General features: G+C 46.1%; 3 protein-coding genes across 4 annotated transcripts; 2 read left to right on the top strand and 1 right to left on the bottom strand.

Annotated features, from left to right (window-relative positions):
* Window positions 1-248: 248 nt before the first annotated feature.
* fam83fb (family with sequence similarity 83 member Fb) lies at window positions 249-5,965 on the top strand. The gene is made up of 5 exons (XM_076139939.1): window positions 249-806; window positions 3,603-3,770; window positions 4,314-4,435; window positions 4,544-5,253; window positions 5,363-5,965. The coding sequence occupies exons 1-5, from the start codon at window positions 339-341 to the stop codon at window positions 5,407-5,409; spliced, it is 1,515 nt and encodes a 504-aa protein (XP_075996054.1). The 5' UTR covers window positions 249-338; the 3' UTR covers window positions 5,410-5,965.
* A 2,380-nt stretch (window positions 5,966-8,345) lies between these two features.
* Window positions 8,346-15,147, bottom strand: LOC142990241 (cytohesin-4-like). 2 transcript variants are annotated; one of them, XM_076139944.1, is made up of 13 exons: window positions 15,001-15,147; window positions 13,457-13,539; window positions 13,101-13,165; window positions 12,797-12,863; window positions 11,503-11,621; window positions 11,318-11,398; window positions 11,107-11,219; window positions 10,767-10,915; window positions 9,917-10,028; window positions 9,748-9,824; window positions 9,347-9,418; window positions 9,093-9,247; window positions 8,346-8,973 (listed from the first exon to the last, which is right to left on the bottom strand). In XM_076139944.1, exons 1-13 carry the CDS (start codon window positions 15,017-15,019, stop codon window positions 8,892-8,894), a joined length of 1,194 nt encoding a protein of 397 aa, XP_075996059.1. In that variant the 5' UTR covers window positions 15,020-15,147; the 3' UTR covers window positions 8,346-8,891. The 2 variants fall into 2 exon arrangements, with proteins under 2 accessions (XP_075996059.1, XP_075996058.1); XM_076139943.1 differs by having other exon boundaries at window positions 12,797-12,866; window positions 15,001-15,146.
* A 1,085-nt stretch (window positions 15,148-16,232) lies between these two features.
* On the top strand, window positions 16,233-23,952 carry LOC142990240 (ras-related C3 botulinum toxin substrate 2). The gene is made up of 7 exons (XM_076139942.1): window positions 16,233-16,359; window positions 17,290-17,361; window positions 18,809-18,926; window positions 19,502-19,564; window positions 21,464-21,623; window positions 21,703-21,836; window positions 23,006-23,952. Exons 1-6 carry the CDS (start codon window positions 16,325-16,327, stop codon window positions 21,831-21,833), a joined length of 579 nt encoding a protein of 192 aa, XP_075996057.1. The 5' UTR covers window positions 16,233-16,324; the 3' UTR covers window positions 21,834-21,836; window positions 23,006-23,952.
* Window positions 23,953-26,015: the final 2,063 nt, after the last annotated feature.

Genomic DNA, 26,015 nt, shown 5'->3' with positions numbered 1-26,015 from the left:
GTGGCGCAAAGTCAGGTTAAGATACTTTTTAATAAACAAAATGCGACAACAACTTTTAAATCGTCTTGATTGCAATACAACTGCAAAGTACAATAAGACAACGACACGTCTAGAAAACTTAGTGTTAGTGTTGTCGGTGTGTGTTTCCACTTTATTCTCTTATTTCCATCGCTACTTGAACGCACCGTGTGTTCTGCGTCCCGGGGCCCTCCCCCTCCCCCTCCCTTCCCTCCCTTCCTCCCCCCCGCCAGGTGAGGAAACTTGCCCCGCTCCCTTGTGTACCTGCCGGGTCCGGCTGCTACGACAACCGTTGACCGACCCCACCGGCCGTTCCAACCATGGCCGAGTCCCAGCTCGTGTGCATGGAGGACGGGCAGATCCAAGCCCAGGTCCCGGAGACCAAACCGGAGTTTTACTACAGCGAGGAGCAGCGCGTTGCCGTCGAGGAGCTCCTCCTGAACGGCGACGGCGCCTTTAAAACGCGACTCAAAGATGACAACATGAAGGACTTTCTGTCGGCCAGAGAAATCAAATGGTTGAGGAGCAACTTCACAAAGTATAACTCTGCCAGTGAGGGCGGCGACGGCGCGTCACCGGCGGAGGAGCGCACCGACGCGGACTCCGGGGTCCACTCCACCTACTGGCCCCAGATGTCGGACACGGAGGTGCCGCCGCTGGACATCGGCTGGCCCAGCGGGGGGTTCTTTAAGGGGGTGACACGCGTGGCCGTGCACACGCACCCACCCAAAGACAACGGACCCCATATCAAGGAGGTGGTCCGCCGCCTCATCCAGGACGCCAGCAAGGTGAGGCGAGGGGGCGAGGAGGGGACACACACACTCACACACTCACGCACGCGCACACACAATCAGAGAAAGACAGAGAATACATTAGAAATGAAACGGGACAGAAAGGAAAACACACTTAAAGGCCTCAGAGTGAGTTTGGGAACCACACAAGACGCAGTGTCACTTTTTAAGGTGTGTGTGTGTGTGCATACGTGTGTGTGGCTGACACTGACATACACGTCACACACAGCTTTGACAGGCCTTCCCCTGGCTCCAGCTGGGAGTTCAGCTCTGCCTCATGTTTGTTCAGGTGCGCTGTCAGTCGGCAGGAGTGGGCGGTGGGCGTGGCCTCTGAGTGATCAGTAACGCCCATTAATCGTCCTTAGGTTAAGCTGCCTTCTTGATAGAGATGAAATGTTTACACACAGACTCCCGGAGCTCAGATGAGTCACAGTCTGCCCACAGTGTTCTTTCTTTCTCTTGCCTTCCCTTTCTCTCTCTCTCTTTCTTTCGGTCTCCCTCAGCTCTCTACTTGCACAGCGGTGACTCTGATTAAGGCAGTAAATCAGTTCTTTTCAAACCTCATGTCAACACTGTGATTAGATTGAAACCTGGGTAAGATTACTCCGAGTCACAGTAAGTAAGTATGAGACTGGAAATCAGTTACCAAGGAAACCCCAGGGCAGATACTGAAGTGTGTTTGGGGGAGAACTCGCTCTGTACTTTTACTCCACTACATTTGTCAGAGCTAGGATGGAGTATCAGGCTCTGAAGAAGAAGGTGAACATATCTTGAGGATGAAGTCATTGTATTTAGTAAGAAGGAAGAGATCTCTGTGTAACTGAGAATACGGCTAACTTTCAATACTGAAGTACAGCAATGAGCCAGAAAACTACCTTTGACACCACAAAGACACATCTCCTCTCCTTTCCTATCCTCTTCCTCTCATCTCCTCTCCTATCCCATGGATGTGCTGCTCTGTCCAGAAAGCAGGAATACGCTGAGCCATTCCTCCACAGCCTCACTTCTTCCATTCATATTTTCCTACATAAGCTAAGTGAAGGGAATCCTTTGTTCGTCCCACAAAGGGAAAATTCACAAAACCCTGTGTTCTGTTTACAGACAAATGTAATTCATATCCCTCACATTCTTCATAAGTTTACTGCCTTTGTGACTCAATCCACTCTGCAGCTGAGCGAGGATTCCTCCTACCTACCTGCTGTGTGTCGACTCTTTACTTATCACAACTGCAAGCAGCTAATCTTAAAATAGTGACACACACGCAAACACACACACAAAAGGTTGATAAACCTGTTTGCCAGGCGCCAGCACGTCTTTCTCCTGCTGGTTGTGTTGTTGTTTCTCTGCCTGTGCTGAGATGGGAGTGCAGCCTCTGAGCTCACTGCGTTGCTGCGTTGCTGTGTTGCTGCTCTGCTGCTACCACACGCACACTCAGCATTCTTCCTGAGTGACACACTGGGTGGAAACAACAGGCCTTTTCATGCCCGGGAGAGGAACAGTTGTTTTCCATGACTTTTGCTTCTCAAGCGACTCAGAACATTGAACAAATGGTAAACATTCATCCTGCCACACGTTTTAAAAGGAGCTCTTACCTGCCCTGTAATGACCTAGTGTTGATGTTTCAGGGTCACTGGTCATGAGGAAAACCTTCTCTGAGGCAACAGTGAACACATTTGTATCTAAACGCACTTGTAGAGGAGCTTTCAGAGGCTTGTCTACCTGTTCTGTGGCTCCATAAGTCACCCTTCCTTAGTGCAATGAGCCAGGACGGTCAAAGGTCACGTCCAAAGTGCTACCCTGAGATCCAAGATGAGGTCCTAATCTAGAAACACTTCCATCACATCTGTTGTGTATCCTCAGAGGATGAACCCTGATGTTTTGACAACCTCCTCATCTACATTCCAAACAATCTGATTGCACAGATTGTTTGGAATGCACCGACTGCTGAGGTCAATGTGGATCCTAGATCTCTACCCAGGGAGGTCTTTGCTCGTCCTAGCTGCTTAACCTAACGTCCCTCTCTCTGTGTTGTTATGTGCACTGCAGCCAGAGTTCACAGTGTTGGTTTGTTTTTGTCCTGTTGTGTTGTGTAGCGGTGGCACCTCTAACACATGAATATTGGTGTTACACAAAGTAACCAGCGTCATTTCCAGCATGTAGTGGGCATGTTAGTGACTGTTTGCTGTACGCCTTAGGTTAGGAGTCTAACAGCGGCAAATTGTTCTCAGGAATCCCTTTTATTTAGTAAAAACAAAGGGAAACTGTGTAATCTCGCCACAGAGGACAAATTGAGAGCTGTGTGGGAGCGTTTCAGATTCCTTCCTTTTGTTGATGTAAGGCTTCATCTCTTCTGATCCGTCTGCTTACTGGAACTCAGCGGAGGGATAATCCAGTGGTTTCTACAGCTTAGACCTGTGAGCTGAGGCTGCACAAACACTAACCCTGACATCTGGACTGCTTCTATGATATAGATTAGATTAGATTAGAACTTTATTGTCAGTGAGCAAGTACAGGTACAAGCCAATGAAATGCAGTAAACCTGTACACAACTAACACAAGCTGTATTGGAGGTGCGCGCGTGTGTGTGTGTGTGTGTGTGTGTGTGTGTGTGTGTGTGTGTGTGTGTGTGTGTGTTCATTGTTGTGATCCTAGTTACACAGGAACAAACAACACCAAAATGCTACAAATCTGTGTGGACGGCCGGCCGGCCACACTCAACAGGAAGTCGTCCGTCTGAATTGTATCGTGGCTTCATGCGTTCAGAACCAAACTGAATGACATCATCTCTTGCAGGTGATTGCCATAGTGATGGACATGCTCACAGACATCCAGATCTTGCAGGACCTGATGGATGCGGCGTGTCGTCGCTCCGTGCCCGTTTACATCTTGCTGGATTCTCACGCTGAGCCGCACTTCCTGGACATGTGTTCCAGACTGCAGCTTGGCGAGCGGCACCTACGGGTGAGTCAGAGCCATGTTTGATGTTTATTATGCAAGAAGGGCGGCTCAAGTACTCACTTAACATCAGTCCTGAAAGCTACATCCACTAGGGGGCAGTGGGAGGGCAGGAACATGGTTTGAATTGGATCAGGGACGACGCTGACTCTTAGACGCCCCCTTGTGGTGATTGGTTCTGGTCTAAGAGCGCAGGTTTACATGTGTTTGTAGGTTTACTGCCCTGCCAATCAAAGACTTGAGCTTCACATTGTATTCTTACTGTACGCATGTTGATGAAGTTCAGTTTAAGGTGAAGTTATCTTGTATCGATGGGTTAATTTGAGCCACCCTAACTATGAGGAGCAGGGGCGACCACAGAGACCGCCCAGGGACCAACAGCAGGTCTACAGCCGAGTGCCTCGGTGGACAGCAATGGCAGGAGCATAAACACAACTTTCTATTCTAACGTGTTGGTATCGGCCTCAAATGTCCTTCATTGGTGACGCGTGGTGCAGTGTGTGTGTGTGTGTGTTAACGTGTTTAAACAGAATCCCTTTGTGGCTGCAGAACATCCGCACCAGAATCCTCCGGGGAGCTGGTTTTGGCTTGTCCTTTGGCAGACTGCCTGGCTCGCTCTGTCACAAGTACATGCTGGTTGATGGGGACAAAGTCATGTTCGGGTCTTACAGGTGAGGATTACTAGTGTGTGTGCGCGTGCGTGCGTGCCTGCGTGCGTGCGTGCCTGCGTGCGTGCGTGCGGAGAAATTGTGGATAATGTCCAATCTCCTCTGTCCTAGTTTCTCCTGGTGTACGTCTCGTATGGACCGGAACATGATAACAGTGATGACGGGACAGGTGGTTGACTTCTTTGACCGAGACTTTCGAGAGCTTTACGCCATCTCCGACAAACTGGACCTCTACAAGGAGTTCCACGTCAGCCCGCCTACTGACAAGACTGCTACATTGCGCTCCAAAGCGGGACCCAAACGTCCCCCTTTACCGGCCACCACATCTCGCTTCCAGGTTAGCCTGGGCGACTCGCGAAAAGGAGTCATCCAGGTCCCTGCACACAAATATTACAACCCCAAATACTCTCTGGTGTTTGGGGACACACATCCAATGGGACCACCTCTGGAGTCGGGACCGATGAAGTCTGTCCCGGTTGAGCCTCCTGAGGAAACTGTCGGGGCCAGCAGGGAGCAGCTGGACAGGCTGAGTCCACTACCGACAGAAGAACCCAACGAAAGCTTTAAGAGGTCCAACGGAGCTATTGTGGACAAGAAGCCACGGCTGACACTCAGGCAGAAACTTTTCAAGGGGAAATCGTCCAGTAAGCTGTCAATCAATAGCGAGTCGAGCAGCCCGTCCATTACAGACGTCAACAGGCTGGATGAGAGTGAGGAGGTCACAGTGAGAGCTCCGACCAAACGCAAGAACAAGAAGTCGTCTAGGATGGGCCCGAGGAGCGAATCTACTCAGACCTTCAACACGGCTCAGGACAATGCGAGTAAGACAGGAAGCGATGCTTGAGTTTGACTGCAGACTCTTGGAAACAATCCTTAATTGTTTATTTTAGAGTTTAACAGATTATACTCATAATTTATTTTTTGTTGCAGGTGTCAAGAGTCGCCGGCGATCCAAAAAGACCTGCACGGTGTCCTGAGCTCCTGGGTTCTCCGGTTCTCCCGTCCTGGGATCACAGAGCGGACTGTCATTCCCCAAAAGCCTTCAAACTCCATGTGCAATAATGGAAAACCTTCAGCCCGGTGCCTCCCACTCTGGTTCCTCTGCATGACCAGATGAATGTATAGCTCTTCAGGTGTTGTTCTTACATGTTCTCACATGTTTGATGCCCAAGGCGACTGCTGAAGTGAGAGTATGATGGAATTATTATGGAAATAAATCTGCACCAGGCTTTTATTGTGGTGCGCAAAGTTGAAATGGTCTTTTGTCAAAAAACACAATAATTAACCCTCCAAGTGTTCACTTTGATGTTTATTTTAAATGGATTCACAATCAAGAAATGTATGATTTGTGCCCTGTGTCACATTGAGTAATAATGATGTCACCATGAGAGCCTTTGGACAGAACAAATCTAAACCATTGATATTTTCTGATGCCTTCACAGATTTATATCCAACTGCATACTGCACTGTATCACACTACTGTGTACTTTTGTATTTACCTCCATTTGATGCATTAATAATCTGTGAGATCTCCTGATGGCTGCTTTCTGTTTGAGAAAGGTTATAAAGGTCCAGTCAGTCTAGTCCAAGCATTAAAAATTAGACAAAATTAAGTTTTTAAATTCTCATACAGAGCACAGTGTCTCTTAACACAGGAAGGGGAAATACAGATTTGGGGCTTATGGTTTGTCTAGAACAGTGGTTCTCAAACTATTTACATCAGGTACGCCTCAGAAAATATTTGGCTCTCCAAATACCACCACTAAGGCCGACGTTAAAATACACACACACAGCATGTGAGAACATAAATAACTGCAACTGCACTTCAAACACACAGCATTTTGGCAACTATTTATAACTCTTATAGGCCTGACAGAACAGAAAGACCCCCCTAAGCTGCACCATCATGCTCATATCTGACATAAACAAGTCAATTGGCCAAACCTGCATCATCAGTAGTCTCGTCCGGTTCGATGGAATAATAGCGAATATTTTAATGCGTTCAATCAGTGTCTTCCTAACGTCATCTGCCATGGCTCCTATTCTCTGCGACACTGTGTCATTTGAAAGTGGCACCAAGTTTAACTGCAAGACAAATTTCAATTGCGTGTGATGTGATCGTAAATTGCATGTAATATGACAATAAAAGTATCTTATCTTATCTTATCTGTTTGGCGACCTTCTCGCCACACATAATGTGTACCATCACTTTGGCTAATGGTAAACACAGCTGTTTGCCGGCTTAGAGGCTGGCACGACACGAAGCCTCCGGTGCTTTAACCCAGTGTTCTTCAACCGGTGTGTTGCGAGAGATTCAGGTGTGCAACAAAAATGTTGCGTTCCAACGCAGCGGAAATTGTGAAGCGCGCTGCGCTAACATTAGCACTCAGTTCACAGTCGTCCAGGCTGCCTGAACTATCCTCCTCCTGATCCGCACATTTCGTCCTTTTAGTTCCCCTCTGCACGCAGCGCTACTATCGGTAAGGTTAGTAGTGTGCCGTGTGCAAACATTTATCAAAGGCTTATTTGAAGTCGCATTTCAATTATCTCCTGGTTCAGATATTTTTATTTGATTCTTCCGCGTACCACAGTTTCAGTTTAAGAAAGACTGGTCTAGAACTGATCAGGAATAAGAGTTTGAGGACAGCTCCTCCTTGTGGTGAGTATCAGAGCAGCTCAGGCATGGATGACTGCATCTCCCTCTCTCTCTCTCTCTCTCTCTCTCTCAGCTCAGATCTTAAAGAGGAACCAAAGGCCTGATAGGAACCAAACGGGTGGGCGGGGGGTTGGGGTGGTGGTGGTGCAACACTGAAACAGGAAGTCACAGCTGCAGCAGGAAGAGGCGTCTTTAAACAGGACTAATTTTAAAGACACGCAGCGGCCTTAAGCTGTTCAATTCTGTCAGACCAACACCTACAGCGTCTTCTTCCTGTCCTCAGACCGTCGTGTCGGTGCATTACAGGAGACTCATCACCATAACACACCAGTGCAGACAAATAGAAAATGGATTGAGATAATGTTGCAAAATGAGAGGCGTCCTGTGTGCTAAACATGTTTTGTGTTTCAGTGGTAAATTAAAGCAAAACTGAAAAGACGAAAATAACTTTAAACAACACAGAGATGCTTAGGAGGTTTCACTCAGCTACAAGCACATACAAGTATATGACCCCAGACAGAAAACACACACACGCACACGCACACACACACACACACACACACACACACACACACACACACACACACACACACTAATATGAGGAAGTCAAAGCCTACATAAACAGGATGCACAACATCAACACCTTTTTATTAAATAAACCCTTCACAACACAACACACGACTTAATGCATGGAGTATGTGTTCTTCTCTAAGACATCAGTCAGTCGCATTTAAAGTCAATCCAAGGTCAAGTTGAAGCACTAATATTTCACTCAAAACAGGAGGAATGACCTTTATAATGATACACATTCATTTACAAGAAGTACAACTTGGAAATCTGTGTAAAGTTACAGACCGAAGCAAATTATAAGAGCCGATAATGGGCTTTACTTTAAAGAGAGACGACTGTAGAGATCTGTGAGGGGAGACAGAGAGGAAGAGTAGAGAAGAGGAGGAAGAGTAGAGAACAGGAGGAAGAAATATGTAGAAATGTCTACAATGTAAATATTTGGTCATGTAAACAATGACAAAGTAACAATTGCAGAAAATGGTGAAAAATTCCGGAATTTCTTTTTAAACAAATGAGTAGAGAATTATTAACAGAATAAAAAGAAGTTAAATCTACAAATCTTTTACTTGATTCCCCAAAATTCTGTAAAATGTAAAATGATTTAAAGACTAATTCCTGAAAACTCTTCTCCACTTTGATTCTTGAAGTTCCTCTCACGTCTCCAAGGAAACTACTTTTCATAAAACGAAAAGTCAAATGCCTGATGTCATTCAATGTCTTTCAGCATCTTAACTCTTCTCTGTGTCATTCCTAAAGTACAGGTGAGAACTGCTGGGATCTCTGAAACAGACACACACACGCGCACACACACACACACACACACACACACACACACACACACACACACACACACACACACACACACACACACACACACACACACACACACACACACACATTGTGTGGTGGACTGATACCAACCCCTGCACAAAATGAGAGGAACAGCAGAAAAAGACAAATATCCACTCATGAGTCATTGTTCATGCAGCCTGCGGGACACAAACGCCCTGGTTTCCGATGGTTTGGTGGCTCATGTGGCTCGTGTGGCTCGTGAGGCTCTTCTCACCCTTGGCACCGTTTAGTTTTGTTTCGGAAAAACAAGAAGAGGAAGGAGAAGTTTCAGTTTTATCCCAAACGACCTCTGTGGCCTTCCTGCTGTCTGCACCTCTACAGTCTGAAACCATCCCACGGTGGTGTAGTACCATCATACTTGGATGGGGGGCGCCGCACAGCTCAGTCCTGGGGTGCTTGGTTTATCACTTTCTTCTTGCGGACCGAGACCAAGTCGTAAAACGGGTCCTTGGTGATGCTCGCCCTGATACAAGCAAAGACCACACCGTCACACAGAAGCTAGTGCAGTGTGTGTGTGTGTGTGTGTGTGTGTGTGTGTGTGTGTTTGTGTGTGTGTGTGTGCGCGCGCACGCGCGCTCTGACCTGATGGCCTCGATCCAGGCGTCCCTCTCCTCGGCGCTGGCAGCACAGATGGTGTAGGACTGATGCTTTCCCTCCACCACTCTGCCGTCCGTCTCCGTCTTGCAGGCTTTGATTTTCTGTCCGCGGCTGTTGGGGTTGTACAGCTCCAGGCAGTACTAGACCAGACCAGACACATCAGTACCACCACACACCTCAATCTGTGCCTGTAGTCCCCAGAGGAGCCACTGGGTTTGTGCTGAAGGTTCAGGACTTACCGGTTTGCGAGCGTAATGAACTTCTCTCACACAGAGGTTCTCCAGAGGGATGATTCCTCTGGGCTCTTTGTCCTGCACACAAACACACACACTTCCCTTTAGTCCTCCTTCCTCTTTCCTGTACTTATACTTATTTTGAGTACATTTCCCTCTTATATATATTGTTTGCTTTTGCGATTTACTTGGAACAAACTCTATGTCTCTAACGATGAAATGCGGCCCTGGAACCTGCAAATATCACCTTTTCTCTCTTTCACCACAAGAAAAGTAAGAACTCATTGTAAAGACATGATTAAAAAGAGAGAATAAGTTTATTTAACTTCACCATATCTGACAATTGTTCTGTAATATTCACCAAACACAGCGAGGCAGAGAGGGAGAGCCACATGAACTGGACTTACAGTGGTGAACTCAAAGTAGTACAGGCAGTTGTCGGTGAGGATGAACCATCGCCTCTTCCACGTCTTTACTCGGCCTCCTGAGATCAATAAATTTGTTGGAAACATTAAAGTTCAGCAGCAGCGGCAGTGTGGAGAAGGTCATTCAGGAGGACGTGATGTTGAGATTTACCCAGTTTAAGCAGCCAGCCTTCCCTGTCTGGGTTGAAGAAGGTATGAGTGAGGTCGTTCCCGTCGTCCTCGGGGATTTTGAAAGGCTCGCTGCGGATGCTGTCATACAGTTTCTAAGTGGTGAATAGAAAGATGTCACAGGATGACAACATTAAACTCCAGCAAGGAAGAGTTCTTGCCAGACCCCAAGATATTGTTACAAAGTTACAAAGCACCAAATCCCATCAATCCCATCTGTGTCCACGTCTATGGAACGTTCTCCCTCTGGTCTCTCCAGACATTTGTGCAACTTTGTTTTCTGCTCGTGGTACACAGGCGTCCCCAGATGGTCAGGAGCCAAAAACTGTCAAGCGGCAGAGCAATTTACAGAGCGGCTTTCAAATAAAATGGACTCAGACTAAAAGAGAACAACAGAGTCCACGCGACTACAACGGCCAGTCAGGAAAGTTGTGGACCTGGACCTGGACCCGGACCTGGACCCGGACCCGGACCCGAACGCAGACCCAGACCCAGACCCAGACCAAGACCCAGACCCGGACCCAGACTCGGACATGGACCTGGACCCGGAACCGGGCTCGGGCTCGGGCTCGGACGCAGACCTGGACCCAGACCCGGACCCGAACCCGGACCCGGACCCGGACCTGGACCCGGACATGGAACTGGACCCGGACATGGAACTGGAACTGGACCCGGGCCCGGACCCAGACCCAGACCCAGACCCAGACCCAGACCTCACATGCCGATTTTAGGCTGAACTTCATGTGACTCTGTTGACCTGTCTGTGGAAACAGGTTTGTGCGTCACCACACTGCGAGACGGAGACAATCAGACGCATGGGAACCGGGTCTCACCGAGAGAAGGTCGTTGGGCAGATCCTCGCCATTGTTGATGCCTCTGTTCATGGAGATGAAGCGCTCCAGAGGGGTCTTGTCCTTCACGTTGGGGTTGTGGAGGCTGGTGTTCAGCATGATGATGGCAAAGGACAGGATGTAGCAAGTGTCTGTGTGTGTGTGTGTGTGTGTGTGTGTGTGTGTGTAGCAAGGGCACATACAGTAACACACACACAAAGAGGAATCACAACATTAATACTCTTTAAAAGTGCTTGTTGGAGATACAATCAAATAAAGCTGTGAAATATAAGATAAGAATGATGAAAAACGTGTGTGTGTGTCTGTGTGTGTCTCAGCCCACCAGTAGACTGGAAGACGTGGGTGTTGCAGTCGCAGTAACGTGTGGCGAAGGCCTCCATCATGCGGTCAATCTTCTGGGCTTCACCAGGCAGACGGAAGCTCCAGAGGAACTGTCTGTCAAGTGCACAACAACAACAACAACAACAACATGAGAACGCAGCGGCGTGCGTGTGGAGTCCACAAGAGAGCGTGAGCCAAGATGAAGAGCGGACCTGAGGGCCTGGACCAGGTTGAGGTCGGAGAACTCGTGAAGCTCCACAAAGGCCTTCAGGGTTTGGAGGTGGAGCTCCTCCCTGTGGGACGGAGAGGAAGAAGATCAAAAAGCAGATCATCAGCTGTGCTTCCTGCTGCTTCCATCCTCATGACCACAGCCTTCACCTCCCCTCCTCTTCCTCACCTTTCTCCCAGGAATTCTCCGATGGCCGTCTTGTTGAGTCCCTCCTCCTTGTAGAGGAACTCAGCGATTGACTGGGCTCCTCCATCCAGCAGCTTATACTGCACCATGTAGGCGATGCCCTACACGCACACACACACACACACACACGCACACACACACACACACACACACACACACACACAGCGGTGTTTCATCCTGTTGCTTGGATATGTATCTCAGTTTCATGATGACCTCATTTACATCTTTTGAAGAAGCTCACAGCTTCTGTAACACCATTTCCTCAAAACCGTTTTGTCTTCCTCTTTCTCATCACTGCTAAGACGGGAAAAAAGCCATTTAAATTTTTATTTTATGGAAAAATAAAACACTCATAGCTTCATTCTGTGATGACCTCATCAACAAATCTGCAGCATGAAGGAAACTTCAGTGACTCAGAGGTCGTCAGGCTCTCAGGCACTAATCTACCATTCAAGCGACGACAGAACTCCGTTTGGTGTTTATCTTGAGAGCAGATCATCAAAACTAAAATACAAGCAGAGCGGAGATGCTCTGTGTTCGGAAACAAAACCAGATCGGACCTTGTGAACATTTTAGCTGGCGTGAGGAAACTTCCCCAGATCTTATAATCTGTTATTAAACGTCTGGCTGTGATGCTCAGCTCTGATTGGTCAATCACGGCATTCAACGGTCCCATATAGTTATGATATGTTCCCTGGAAGAGAGACTGATCCTGACTCATGCCCCAGTGGGACAATCATGTGGGTTTATTGAATCTATCGCATCTCTTTGTAAGTAAAAATCATTTGTGGTTGTGTTTAGACAATTCTGCACATCTGCACACTGAGGGAAAACACATCCCCCTAAATAGCAGCCACAGATACTCAGAGCAGCTCTCCGCCACCGTATGGGTGAGAATAAGCGCTGATGACCAAACAGAGGTGCAGAGTTCAGTTTACCACAGAGAGACGCTCTGCTGCTGTTCCAGATGTTTCCTGTGTGTGTGCGATCCCGGTGTAGCCTCTCTCTCACGCCAAAGTTACTCCTGACTTGTATTAACTCTCTCTCGATCGATCCACAGACAGATGTGTCCCTTTGCTAACGCGCTGAGCGCCGCTACGCCTTCAATCGGGGCCGCAAAGTAGCCAACGCCAAAACCAGACGCAATGACCTTTTGCTGCCAAGGTAACCATCAAAGAGCCATCAGCCCGGAGTCAGACATGCGTACATTCCCATTCTCTATTCTCCATCATCAGCGTTCTGGTTAGTAGAGCTACTAAAGATGCTGCTGACTCACCTTTTTGGGCTCCATGTTGAATTTCTTTTTCCCATTTGAGAAGCGTTTGGTCCTCTCTGTGGTTTTACTGCTGTGAACACAAAGGGAAGAATCATTGTGTGTTTGTGCGGCATCATACTAATGTTTCTTTATCAGCACAACTGAACTGGCTCCTTTGTGAATTTCTCACATTTTGGCCTCATTCCTGATTCTTTAAGAGGAGACTATAAAAGAACAGTATGAAAACTGTGTGTGTGTGTGTGTGTGTGTGTGTGTGTGTGTGTGTGTGTGGGGGGGGGGGGTGGGTTCCCAGATTAAAACTCACTTTTCCTCTGCACACTCAAAGCTGAGTATATCCGTCATTACGTTGTCAATTTCCATTTTTAGTTTCTAGACAAAAGAGAAGAAAAAAAAATTCATGAGTGTTTCATGCAAGAGGATGTGAAAGTGAACCTCCCCTCCTCCCCTCACTGGACTCCCCCCCTCCTCCTCTCATCCCTTCACTCTCCTCCTTGACCCCTCGTCATGTAGACTGCCTCCCTTGTTCTTCCATTGCATCGTCCTGGATCATATTTACATCAACCACCTTCGTCCCCACACATTCAGCCTCCAATGCGACTTCTGTATCATAAACATTTCATTATTTACATTCCATGTTTGTGTCTGCGTGCGGAAACAAACCTGGATATCATCCAGAAGGTCTTTCTTGTACATCTTGATGGTCTCAATCTCCAACCTCTCATCTGCTGTGAAGTCTGAGGAAACTGCCACAGATACAACACAACATCACACACTTTGGATGTTGAACATACACCAAAGCTTCTCCTCATGTCTCCACTCCGGTGTCTTGATCGTCTCTCAGCACTTCCACATCAGAGAAGTTCACACACACACGGAAGGGAAACATGACTCACCATCAGCGTCACACTAAGCTGATGGACCCAAGCTAAAAGGATGCTAGGTAATCCTGGTGTTGCTTTATGTTGAACTCCACTAGTATTACATTTGAAAGCTTAGTGTCACATCCTGCTATGTTTGGTTTGACTTCTGTTTCCCCCACACGGTCAGCAGCCTGAAGGGAGGAGAGCTCTCATACCAGCCATGCCGCCATGTGGAGAGAAGGCTTCAAATGTTGGATAGATCACATTTGTCCTTGTGTGTGTGTGCGTGTGTGTGTGTCCTAAATCCTGTATCTCACAGGAAGCTAATACACAACACATGAACAAGGCCGTGTAGTTATAAGGTCAGAGGATTTGACCCAAACCATCAGACTCTAAATGAATCAGCTTGGAGCATTGGTAGGATTGATTTGCTTCCGGTACGTAGGCGTCCTGTTCTTCCATGTTGGCTACGGACTTCCCAACTGTGCGTCTTCTTGTCGGAATATGAGAGAAACTAAAATTGGCCTGCTGGCTGTGTGGAACACCTCAGGCTGCTTGTTGAGTCTCCAGCGAGAACATCAGGGTTCTGAGCAAGTAACGGTAAACCTATTCCAACACAGCGGAGGGCTTTAGAGGAAGGCTATACATCAGCGTGAGCGGGAAGGGAGGAAGTGGTCAGCTTCTCACACTCAGAGACACGGTATCAATGTTCTGACCCTCACATACATCAAACATCCACTGTGGTGCAGCATACATCTTAAAACACGCTGTTCAAACTATCAACAGGCTCGGTTTCCTGTTGTGATGTGCCTGGTGTCGGGTGTTACAGCTCTAAGCACAGGACTTCCACTTCCCCACCCTTCCTTTTCAGTTGTGCAACCAGCCGCAGCGACCCGACAGCCGTAAACGTACAAATCTCTAGCAAACCTCAAAATCCCTAAAGGAAGGATTCAAACAAAAGCATCCTAGCACGACAGAGTACAGGATAGAACGTTTGGATGTCAAACCAAAGGTGGAGACACAAAGACACTGAATGGAACACTGGCACTGAATTATGAACAGGAATGAACCCAAATAATGAAATGAAGGGAATGAAGTGAACAGAGAGTAATCGGTCCTAATATTACTGGATCACTGGATTTTGATGCTAAATAGAAACTTCTGGACCAATAACTTGAATGATTTCTTTATAGAAATATTAGTATTGTGTTGAAGTATCCCTTAGATCAGAACGGAATAGAGTAAAGAGTAGATATGAAATGAAATGAAGAGCTCATTGAAGATCTCTAGAGGTAAAATGAGTTCATTAGTGAATGAAGGGTGAAGGATCAAAGCCGGACTCACCCATTTGGTAATCAGTCATCGATATCCAAGGGAGACGAAATGACACAACTTCAAAACAAACAGACGGAGCCGAGCATGTAGAGCAGCAGCCGTGAGTGAAGGTGATGCTGTGGTGTTACTCCTCCTCTTCCTCATCATCCAGTTTACGTCAGAGTCGAAGAGAGAAAAGAGAAAACCTCCATCTGCACATTTCACAATAAATCCCATGTTTATGTTGTCAATGCAAGAACAAAACAAGTTTAGATGTGTTATAACATGTAATACTACATTAATGACGGTAAACCAGTAAACACATTTTAATCCTCATCCACTTCACTGCAAATCCACAACAAAGAGTTCATCTCAAACTGTCAATCCAGACATGTATGAAGAAGGATGTAGAAGAACGAACATTCATGACTTATAAACCTACCAGAGAAATACAGAAGAAGACAGAAAGACAGATCTGTTGAGTTTAAACCCGCGACAGATAATTATGTTAAAGCGCCATCTGGTGGTTAAATGGAAGCTTGTGCTGCTGCTTCTTCTTCTATTCTGGAGATCTTGATATTATTAGTTGTAGTATTTTGTGTTGTCTTTGTTGTGTGTGTGTGTGTGTGTGTGTGTGTGTGTGTGTGTGTGTGTGTCTGTGTGTGCGTGTGTGTGTGAGTGTCTGTGTGTCTGTGTGTGTGTGTGTGTGTGTGTGTCTGTCTGTCTGTGTGTGCGTGTGTGTGTGTGTGTGTCTGTCTGTGTGTGCGTGTGTGTGTGTGTGTGTGTGTCTGTGTGTCTGTGTGTCTGTGTGTGTGTGTGTGTGTGTGTGTGTGTGTGTGTGTGTGTGTGTGTGTGTGTGTGTGTGTGTGTGTGTGTGTGTCTGTCTGTCTGTGTGTGCGTGTGTGTGCGTGTGTGTGTGTGTGTGTGTGTGTGTGAAGATGTTGATCGAGAGGAAGTATACAGAAAATTTCACAGTAATTTTACTTCCTTATTTCACAACAGCACACAGCCATTTGTCACTTCCTTTTAAGGGCGACCCAGCCTCTTGTTGATGTTGTGTCACTATTCCAGCACCACTTCTACTTTCTGCCCCTTAAGCACGACTGACGTTCAACCATTTCAATCCCTCGTTTCAAACTTCAAACATAAATAACTGCAATTAATCAGTTAAGAGGAAACGATTGGACAAGATGAAGGACGCGAACAGAGAGCGCCAAAGACAGCATGGGTGGGAGGGAGGGAGGGAGGGAGGTGTGTAACAACTTCCTGTACTTGCACTGCGAGCAGCGTTGGTGTACTTTGTGAGCGTGTTACTGTCAGGGTGACGAGCGAGGACGGAGCTGAGCGGCGCAGGATGCAGGCCATTAAATGTGTGGTCGTGGGAGACGGGTACGCCATTACTTTCCTTACTTTCTGACCTCTTGACCTCTTTTTCTGAGCCGCGGTTGATGGGTTCCCTCTGATAGGAACTTGGTGAGACAAGTTACCTTGCTGCGGCAAGGTAACTGCCGCAGCCTCTCAGCTTTAGCTTTTGTAAACCCTCACAGAGGCGTGGCACCGGCCGAGCGTTGGGCCTGTGGGATACTGCGGTGCGTTTGGAGTACCATGGGAATCCAGAGCGTTGTGTGCCAGTGATGGCTAAAGGTGTGACGACGACACAATGAGCGGGGAAACAAGACGTTTAAATGTAGACTGTTGTCCAGGAAATGATTGTGGGACTGCAGATAGAGTCATGAGATGATAGAAGCAGGAAGACAGGGAGGGGCTGTGATCACGAAAGCTGTTTCCCACCATGGTTTTAATAAATAGTGAGTGATATTCATGGCACCATCAGCTCCACCAGTTTAGGGACAGACGGTGAAAATCTGTCGTCGATTGAAACTCAGCGTCTACACGGTGTGCAGTGTGTGTGTGTGTTGTGTGTGAGTTATAGATGTTTGATGATTGCTGGGTTTGGCTGGTTCCTGGTTTCAACACTTACTGGAGCTTCTGAAACACATCAGTTCCGTGTTTGAGTCATATGTAGCCACACACACACACACACACACGCACACACACAAAAAAAACATGTTTTCCTGTGTACATACACACTCACACACACACACGGCTCATGAACAGAGACTTCAGCGGGATGCTACAGTTGCTCTGTCTCTAGATGTTTACAGAGGAAACTGTTGGCTAACGTGCTGCTAACGTGCTAAATCATTTCATTACTGTCTGCAATTCACAATGGACCACCTTTGTGTCTCCGTCTCCACCAACTCCTGACTGAAGTCTTGACTCTCTCATCATCTTCCAAATGTCACATGTGCGTTTCAGAGCTGTGGGAAAAACATGTCTCCTCATCAGCTATACCACCAACGCCTTTCCTGGAGAATACATCCCTACTGTGTGAGTATGACACACACACACACACACACACACACACACACACACACACACACACACACACACACACACACACACACACATGTATGCTGCTGAAGATACTGTACTCATGTGGTTTCACCCAATAAGACTTATCATGCGTGCGCAGACCTCACATACAGTCCATGATAGGCTCTGATGCCCATTTCCTGTCTGTATCCTGTCGTGGCCACGCTGCACAACGAGCCAGAGGAGAGACTGCAACGCTTCACCACATGAGGGCACTGTTGCCTAAAATGACTCGATCACCTGTGAGGTGGAGACAGTGTGTGTTTCGTATTTCAGCGCTTGAATTAAAACAGAACTCATTAGTGCTCATACCTCTGCCAAGGCTGACACATTGATTTGACTGCTCTGTCGTGAAATGTAAACTTCTCTACTTCTCAAAAATCTCAATAGACCAGATTTTGGTGAAGACAGAGTTTAAATCTGGGGCCTTCTGGCTGTGAGGCAACCTTATCAATAGTATCATATTGTTTCATTCAGATTGGTGTTTAATTTGTGGAAAGTTACCGGATGATTTGAAAAATGTTTGAAAAACAAACGAATGGACGCAGGCAAAAACATAAAACACAACCTGCTCTGCTCAATATAAAGGTAGCTTCACCAACAAAGACCAGAATATGAAACATTCAGTGACAGGATGTCACTTAGGATGACAAGTGTTCCAGAGGAATGGAATCATCTATCGCTCAAAGCCCCAAACAGAGAGGAGCAACAGAGCAGGATGGCATGAAGAGGGATGAGTCACACAGAGGGGAAGGAGGGAGGCATGAAATGACAGTGGGACGAGGATGATAGGATGAGTAAGGTGAAGGGATCGATGAAGGGAAGGAAGGGAATCATGAAAGGAAGAGAAGCATACGGGAAGGAATGGATGAAATGGTTAAGAAAGTAGATGAAGATAGGAGGACTGGGATATTGAGCTGGAGGACTTTCTGTCCTTCATGCCAAAGGCCTCCTCAGTTCTACAGAAGGACCTCTGTAAGTGGATGAAGGGAGGGCTAAAGGGCGCAGATGAGAGGATGAATGGATAAGAGGGTGAGAGATGATGGGATGAGGAGGGATGAAGAATGGAGGAGAAGATGAAGTGGGATGGGTGGACCCGTGGGTAACTTTGAATCCTATCATTATCCAATACAGCAACGTTATTCAGAGTGGCAGCTGTGAAAATACCATTGATCTTCTTCTTTTCAATTAGTCAAGTTCCTCCTCCTTCCAGGAGGCAATATCATGCCGAGGTCGAGGAGCGATGTTCCTATACCAAACGTGACGGCTTTACAGCTACACTACAACAACGCCAACAAATCAAATGACTAATTGATTAAGTGGTTCAAGGAAACGCTGACAAACTGATCGACTGCCTTATTGATTGACTGTTGACATGCTTGACAATCTGTGCTCCACATAGGTTTGACAACTACTCGGCTAATGTGATGGTGGACAGTAAGCCAGTTAATCTGGGCCTCTGGGACACAGCTGGACAGGAGGACTACGACAGGCTGAGACCTCTGTCCTACCCGCAGACGGTATGGCGTTCCCTCTCATTAGATGCTTTGTGCACAAACTGGGCCACATTGATCAGAACCCTGCAGGCCCGAGACAGCAGCAAGTGGCTTCAATTCAATAAACAAGCAGAGAAAGGAAAGCAAAGGGAGAGACGATTAAGAAACGTGTTCACAGAAGCTAGGAGTGATAAAGCGTGTGGGGATAAAGAAGGAGATGAGAGTGAATGTGTGGGATCAACAAATGCTTCAATCAGTTGGTGTGAAAGAACAAAGATACAAAAATATAGATTTTCATGTTTTTGATTTTTATAAATGTCTGTCATATTTTTAGAAGTAAAATAAAAAACAATAAAGAAAATAATCACATTTCATCTCATATCCCTCATGGTTGAAGAAGTAGAAGAAGACACAATATGTTAATATGAAACATTTATTTAATTTAGCGTCTATGATTTAAAGCTTCGCCCCAAATATATTATATATTATAATATTCTCTAAAGTCTCTCTCTCTCTCTCTCTCTCTCTCTCTCTCTCTCTCTCTCTCTCCCTCCCTGTCTCTCTTTATCTTGTCCCCTTTCTTTGGTGTCTCCATCCAGGATGTCTTCCTCATCTGTTTCTCCCTGGTGAGCCCAGCGTCCTATGAGAACATCAGAGCAAAGGTGAGCCCAGAACCAACAAAGTCTCAGTGGACATGACCAGAAAGTAGCCCTTTGTTATTAGTAGATGCTAAAGATGCTAAAACAACAAAACTCAGATCCAACAAGGATGGAAACACACATTGATGAATTAACAACAGAAACCTCTGTCTGCTCTTCAAACTGAACGTCAGCCTCCGTCCGTATCTCCTACATGTACCCAGAAAGCCACAGGGGGAAAATCTCAACCAGATTGTTTTTTGAGCGTGATTCGCCTCGTCCTTTTGCATACCGCCTGAGTCACCATAGAAACAGGGAGATGAGAGTCGGTTAAGTGCAGAGCCTGTCAGAGGAGGTAACGAGAAATGAGAGTGCAAGGGCGATGACGAAGGTGATGGCGCTACATTCAACAGAGTGAGGTTCTGCTGGAGGATCAGGGAGGTTCAGGGCAGAAGGTCGCCGTGCTGAAGGAACATGTCGGCCTTGGTCTTGGCGGCTAATTGCACATGTGTGTTACAGTGTAGTGTTCCAAGTTAAAACATGCTTAATCCCGATGTGTGTGTATGTATGGAGCCATGAGAGTGGATGTTGGCTGCATCCTGCTGTGATGTCGGCGTTACTGACCATTAAAGATGAAAAATAAGCAGGGAAAGCAGCTTAATGGAACCCTGAAGGAGAATCCTACCTGATGCTCTTTAAAGAGGAAGACACAGGACATCCTAACGTTTGTTCAAAGATGTGTGAGTAAGGTGATCACACACTTTTTCACGCAGTGTGATTCCCACCTCTGTATGTTTTGGTTGAATCTGCACACAGTTTCCTCTTGTGGATGTTTTCAAAACCAAACATTTTAGCGAGCATTTCCAAAAGCTCAAATTACAGTCGGCTTCCTCCCCTCACACTCAGGATTGAATCTGTTGTAGAAAATACAGTGTGGAACAAATACGGCTTAATGGCGAGGAAGCCATAATGACACGGTGGACTAACAACTGCTTTGTATCGCTGTTCAATCATTCATTCGTCAGCCTGCTGCTAATCAGAACGTATTCAGCCACCAGACGCAAAATCAAACACAGCTCACGTCGGGAAACCAAGACTGTGTGACGATCTGTGTGTTTACTGACACACTGAGAGGTTTCAAAGAGAGCCTTGTCTTTTTGTCATCTCCCTGTGTTTTCTCTCCACTTTCCCCGAAATTCTCCTCATTTGGTTAAAGGCCAGAGCTGCTGGAGCTGGATGGTCTGAGAGAAGGCACATGGCAACATCCAGAGGATCGGACACCGCCCAATCCTCAGCAATACACTGTGCGGTCACTGAATGGTTGAACTGCTCTGATGGGAGGTTAAACAGAAGCAATGACTTATAGTCCTTAAGACAAGACTGCAGGAATACCCATCATTCACAGTAAATCACTCAAATGTCTACCAGCGAGCTTCAAGCCCAGCGGGTAACAAAGCAGAGGGATTTGAGAAAGTACAACGATGGGCGAGCTCGGAATCACGTCGATTCTTTGGTCAGATAGCATCTCTCATTTCCTTGAAGGAGGAGGGGCTGGCTGATGAAAGGGCGAGGGAGAGAGAGAGAGAGAGAGAGAGAGAGAGAGAGAGAGGGAGAGGGAGAGAGAGAGAGAGAGGGAGGCTGGGGAGAGATCTTTGTTTGAGAGATGGAGTGATTGTACAAGAAGAAAGAGGAGGAAAAACAGAAGCTTAAGTCCGCCACGACTCTGCCACATGAAACGTTTTCCTCTCAGCTGCTCTTTGCATTTCACGTCTTCATTATTGCCGCAGATTTCATAAGACCCTGCTCTCTCTCTCTTCTCTCCCCTCTTCACCCTTTCATGTTCATTTCCTCTCTCTGCATTTCCCTCTCCTTCCCTCCCCTCCTTCTTCCGGCTCTCCTCTCCTTCCCTCTGGCCGTCCACAGTGGTACCCAGAGGTGCGCCACCATTGCCCGTTCACGCCCATAATCCTGGTGGGGACCAAGTTGGATCTGCGCGACGAGAAGGAAACCATCGAGAAGCTGAAGGAAAAGAAGCTGTCGCCCATCACCTACCCTCAAGGCTTGGCTCTGGCCAAGGAGATAGGTCCGTGGCACATTCAGGTACCTCAGATAGCTTGGAGAAGGCGTGGCCAGACACTCATCTGTCCCTATGACTCGTGCAGATGCGGTGAAGTACCTGGAGTGCTCCGCTTTGACCCAGCGCGGACTGAAGACGGTGTTTGACGAGGCCATCCGGGCCGTGCTCTGCCCACAGCCTGCCAAGGTCAAGAAGAAGCCCTGCACACTGTTATAGATGGTAAGGAGTGAGCGAGAGGATGTGAGAGGAAGGTAAGAGGGGGAGGAAAGCTGGCAGCAGCAAAGAGAAACAGAGTCCAACAAAGGTACAAACAGAGAGTAGTAGTACAAATACAAATACAATCCAAATGAAGACACATCAGGTCTTGTATAGTGAGTTTGATGATGTTCCCTTTGATTTGTGACAAAATGTCACCGTCACATCTCTTTGGATAATCTCTCCCGAGACTCTCACAAGCAGATTTCCAGTTTTGCAGGAGGATGAGAGAGACGGAAAGCAGCAGAAAACACAGTAATCTGTCAGACAGCAGATCCAACCGCTCTCTCTGCAGGAGACACATTGGGCAGCTACCAACCGTGAAACCCAAAGAAAAAGGAGAGCTCATTTAGAGCGTCTGTCTCTTTCAGAATTACCATAATGGCAGCAGAACTCAACCATCCTGCTGGGAAGTCAGCAAGCAGACAAAGACAGAATTTAAAAGGAGGTGAAAGGGAGTTAAGTTGTGCAGAACGTGTGAGGAATCAAAGTAGGAACACGGAATCATCTCTCCCCTGTGATCGCATTCATATCTGGAACTTTATGCCTCCACTTAATGCCATCATTCAGCAAATGTACAACATTTCATGATTATCCGGACACTTACTCCTCATTGAAATGCACTTTGGAGATATTTGGCTCCAACTTATTGGGTCTGCAGGCCTTTGCTCTCTGTTGCTATTGAATGCAATGAGAGAAGTTATACACGACACAGCTAAAGCTTTACGCTAAGATGATCTAACTACAGGTTACACAACTCCTTAAATCGCGTTATCAACTTTATTCATGCATTTTGGGCGGGTGTGTCACTTTGAAAAGAGCAGTCTGTAAGATTGTGGAGTGGAACATGTTTTTGACCTCTCCTCCTCCTCCTCCTTCTCCTCCTCTTCCCCCTCCTCTCCAGTCAGGAAAAGGCACTACAGAGCGCTAAATTTAGGGATTGTTTCAGGAAGTTGTGTAGATTTTACAAAATACCTGTTTTTCAAAGTTACTAATGAGCTTTGATCAAAGTGCTTCCATATAAATTCATGTCATGTAAAATGGACTGCATTTATGTTGGGATTGAACAATAAGTCATTGTCTTTTTTATTCTGCTTTCATTTTCCTGAACATCATCATCATCAACAACAAAGAGAGTGGCTGAGAAACGGCGGCGGTCTCCTGAAGATGTTTCCGAAAAGAAACTAAAAATGTAACTTTTGCTTTCAATGTGACAACTTCCAGCAGTGAAGGCTTGTTGGACCTCCAAGGTGACTGGATATTACGTTTGCTCCCCTTTGTGTGTGTGTGTGTGTGTGTGTGTGTGTGTGTGTCTGTGTGTCTGTGTGTCTGTGTGTCTGTGTGTCTGTGTGCACTAACTAGGTAGAGTTCCCCAGCCGTCTCTGCTTAAAGTCTGCAGCACATTCTCAAATAGATCCAACCCTCAGGAATGACACTGATTGACCATTTATTCACTGTAGGGACGTTCTTTACTGACAAGCCTTGACCTTTTCAACCAGCGCTTAAATCGTTCAACAGCAGTTTCATTTGATTTGCGTGATTGGTTTTAAACACACAAAGCGGCGATGCACTTTTGGATCTTGTCGCAAAGGAAACAAAACGCAAAAAATGGAAAATGGGCGATGGTTTACTGCACAAAACAAAGCCACACCCACTGCTAAGGAGATTGTTTATGTATAGCCAGAATTCATTGGATGTCTTCTCGAGTAACTTCTTATGAAATGACGATATTGACTTAAATGTGCGGGTTAACACACGTGCTGATAAGAAACACAGCAAGGATAACAAAATAAAACACAACTTCAGTATCATCAGACATCATCAATTCCCAATGTGTTCTCAGATTGAACTCCAAACCCCAGTACTGTACAATACCGCTCACTGCCACACGGGGCCACCAACATCAAGATGCTTCAGATAGAGACGATACCGCTTACTGAGCAGATCAAGTGTTACGATAAGAATAACTCAGGAACAATGTGTGTAGCTGCCAGAGCCAGGAGCTAAACAATATTGTGAAATTTATAAACAAATGTATTGTTTCTTGTCATATTCAAAAAAATAAAAGTGATTCTATGAATGTGGGCAGAGTGAAATGGCTTTATTAGAGCTCTCGCTTTGGAACTCATGGTGGCTCTCAGTCTGTGTAACCCAGTGTGGAATGAAGGACCAGTGGCTCTGAGGTTGCGTCTCCACTGACAGTGATCAATACTGCTTCTGTTGAATGCATTTCCATTCCTGTCGTGTCCTATAAGCGTCCACAGCATCTATCTCACTTAGCTCTCCTACAGGGCACAACGCCAGGCCAGTGATATCAATCTGAGATGTCTGTTTGTGCTCATTAACAATTAATTTGTGCTGTCCAACTCAGCAGGTGCAATGATCGCTCATCGTGGTGTGTGTGTGTGTGTGTGTGTGTGTGTGTGTGTGTGTGTGTGTGTGTGTGTGTGCTCCTGATTGGCTTTGTGGATAAAGTACAGCTAAAATAGGACCACAGGGCAAAAAAATAAAGTAACAATGAAATTCAAAAGGAAAAGTTTGATTAGAGGCAGTGGCTTAGTGGCTAGAGCTTCCGCCTAAGAACCGGAGGGTTGCTGGTTCGAGTCCCTGCCGAGGTGCCCCTGAGCAAGGCACCGAACCCCCAGTTGCTCCCCCTCTGCGAAGGGTGGTAATGTAATGTAAGTCGCTTTGGATAAAAGCGTCTGCTAAATGATCGTAATGTAGTGTAATTAGATAATTTTGACATATTGACTTAAGCACAAAATGTCCGAAACTTCACTGGTGTTGTAAGTAGGAGTACGGGAACTTAACTAGACTTTTAGTGGATTTCAAAGAATATAGACTCTACATTTAGGGGTGTGTTTCAAAGGAGGAGGATTCATTGACCTATCTGACAAACATGCAGTGTGTACAGCTGGACACATGCAAAATGACGAAGACTCCAGTGAGTGTGTGTTGAGCACAGATAGAGAGCCAGAGGTAGGTGTAGGTATGAATTAGTGTGTTTTGTAAATAGAATGCCTCCGACTTGAATCAATTTCTCTTTAATTTCCCCCTAAAGCTTCTCCGGCGGCTCAGCGTTCTGTCTAGCAGCAGCCGGTAAACAGGTTTGTGGTCTGCAGCATTGAGGCGCGCAGCCTTTTCAAAGCAGATTGACATTGATTTGATTATTACACAGAACTCTGGCCTGACAGCTCAGATAAGGATCAATGGGAACAGTCCACTCTGGACAAGTCATCAATGTTTCTTCGACAGCCACAGATTTCCTCTCTGGTGTAGTGGAATACTTTAAACTCAACCGGCGCTCGACAAAGGACACAAATCATGTTTATTATTATTGTTTCTTACAAAGCACGTAAACATAATGGGAAATGTCACACAAACTGCAGACTATTGTGAGAAAGCATCTCGAAGTTGCTTTATGATAGCAATCAATGGAAAGAAATAGACACATTCCAGGGTAAAAGACATGAAAAAGACACAAGGCTGAAACTGAGGCTGAGTTAGCGTCCCCCGTAGCAACCCACAGAATCTGTATTGAGAGTGCAGTTGTATAAATATCAATCAAATCAAATCTAATCTAATTTTATCTAATCTAATCTAATCTAATCTAATCTAATCTAATCTAATCTAATCTAATCTAATCTAATTTTATCTAATCTAATCTAAACTAATCTAATCTAACTTTATCTAATCTAATCTAATCTAATCTAATCTAATCTAATCTAATCTAATCTAATCTAACTTTATCTAATCTAATCTAATCTAATCTAATCTAATCTAATCTAATCTAATCTAACTTTATCTAATCTAATCTAATCTATGCACTCTTCGTCAGAACTATTGTGAAGATGCTAAAATCTCCAATTGTCCAATGAAAATAAAAATCAGACTCACAATGAAAAGGTAAACAATGACTGAGTTCAGTCATTTGAGTTTGCGGTTAATTTTCAGGGCACAAATGCATCAATAATGATTGATCCATGTGTTGCTATCTGCCCACACACTGGGCTTCACACTCCTGCTGACGTGCAGACTGATTCCAGCTGACAAAGGCAGCCATTCACCCCCCCACAGAGAGGAGACATGAACCACACCTGATGATTTACTTTCTTAATTTGGTCCCTACAATTCAAACAACAC

The sequence above is a fragment of the Genypterus blacodes genome, unplaced genomic scaffold (assembly GCF_046128005.1).
Source record: "Genypterus blacodes isolate CSIRO-AG114 ecotype Tasmania unplaced genomic scaffold, CSIRO-AGI_Gbla_v1 ptg000488l_1, whole genome shotgun sequence".
Classification (NCBI taxonomy): Eukaryota; Metazoa; Chordata; class Actinopteri; order Ophidiiformes; family Ophidiidae; genus Genypterus; species Genypterus blacodes.
The sequence above is the reverse complement of the archived record's forward strand: the minus strand, read 5'-3'. Positions and strand labels throughout refer to the sequence as shown.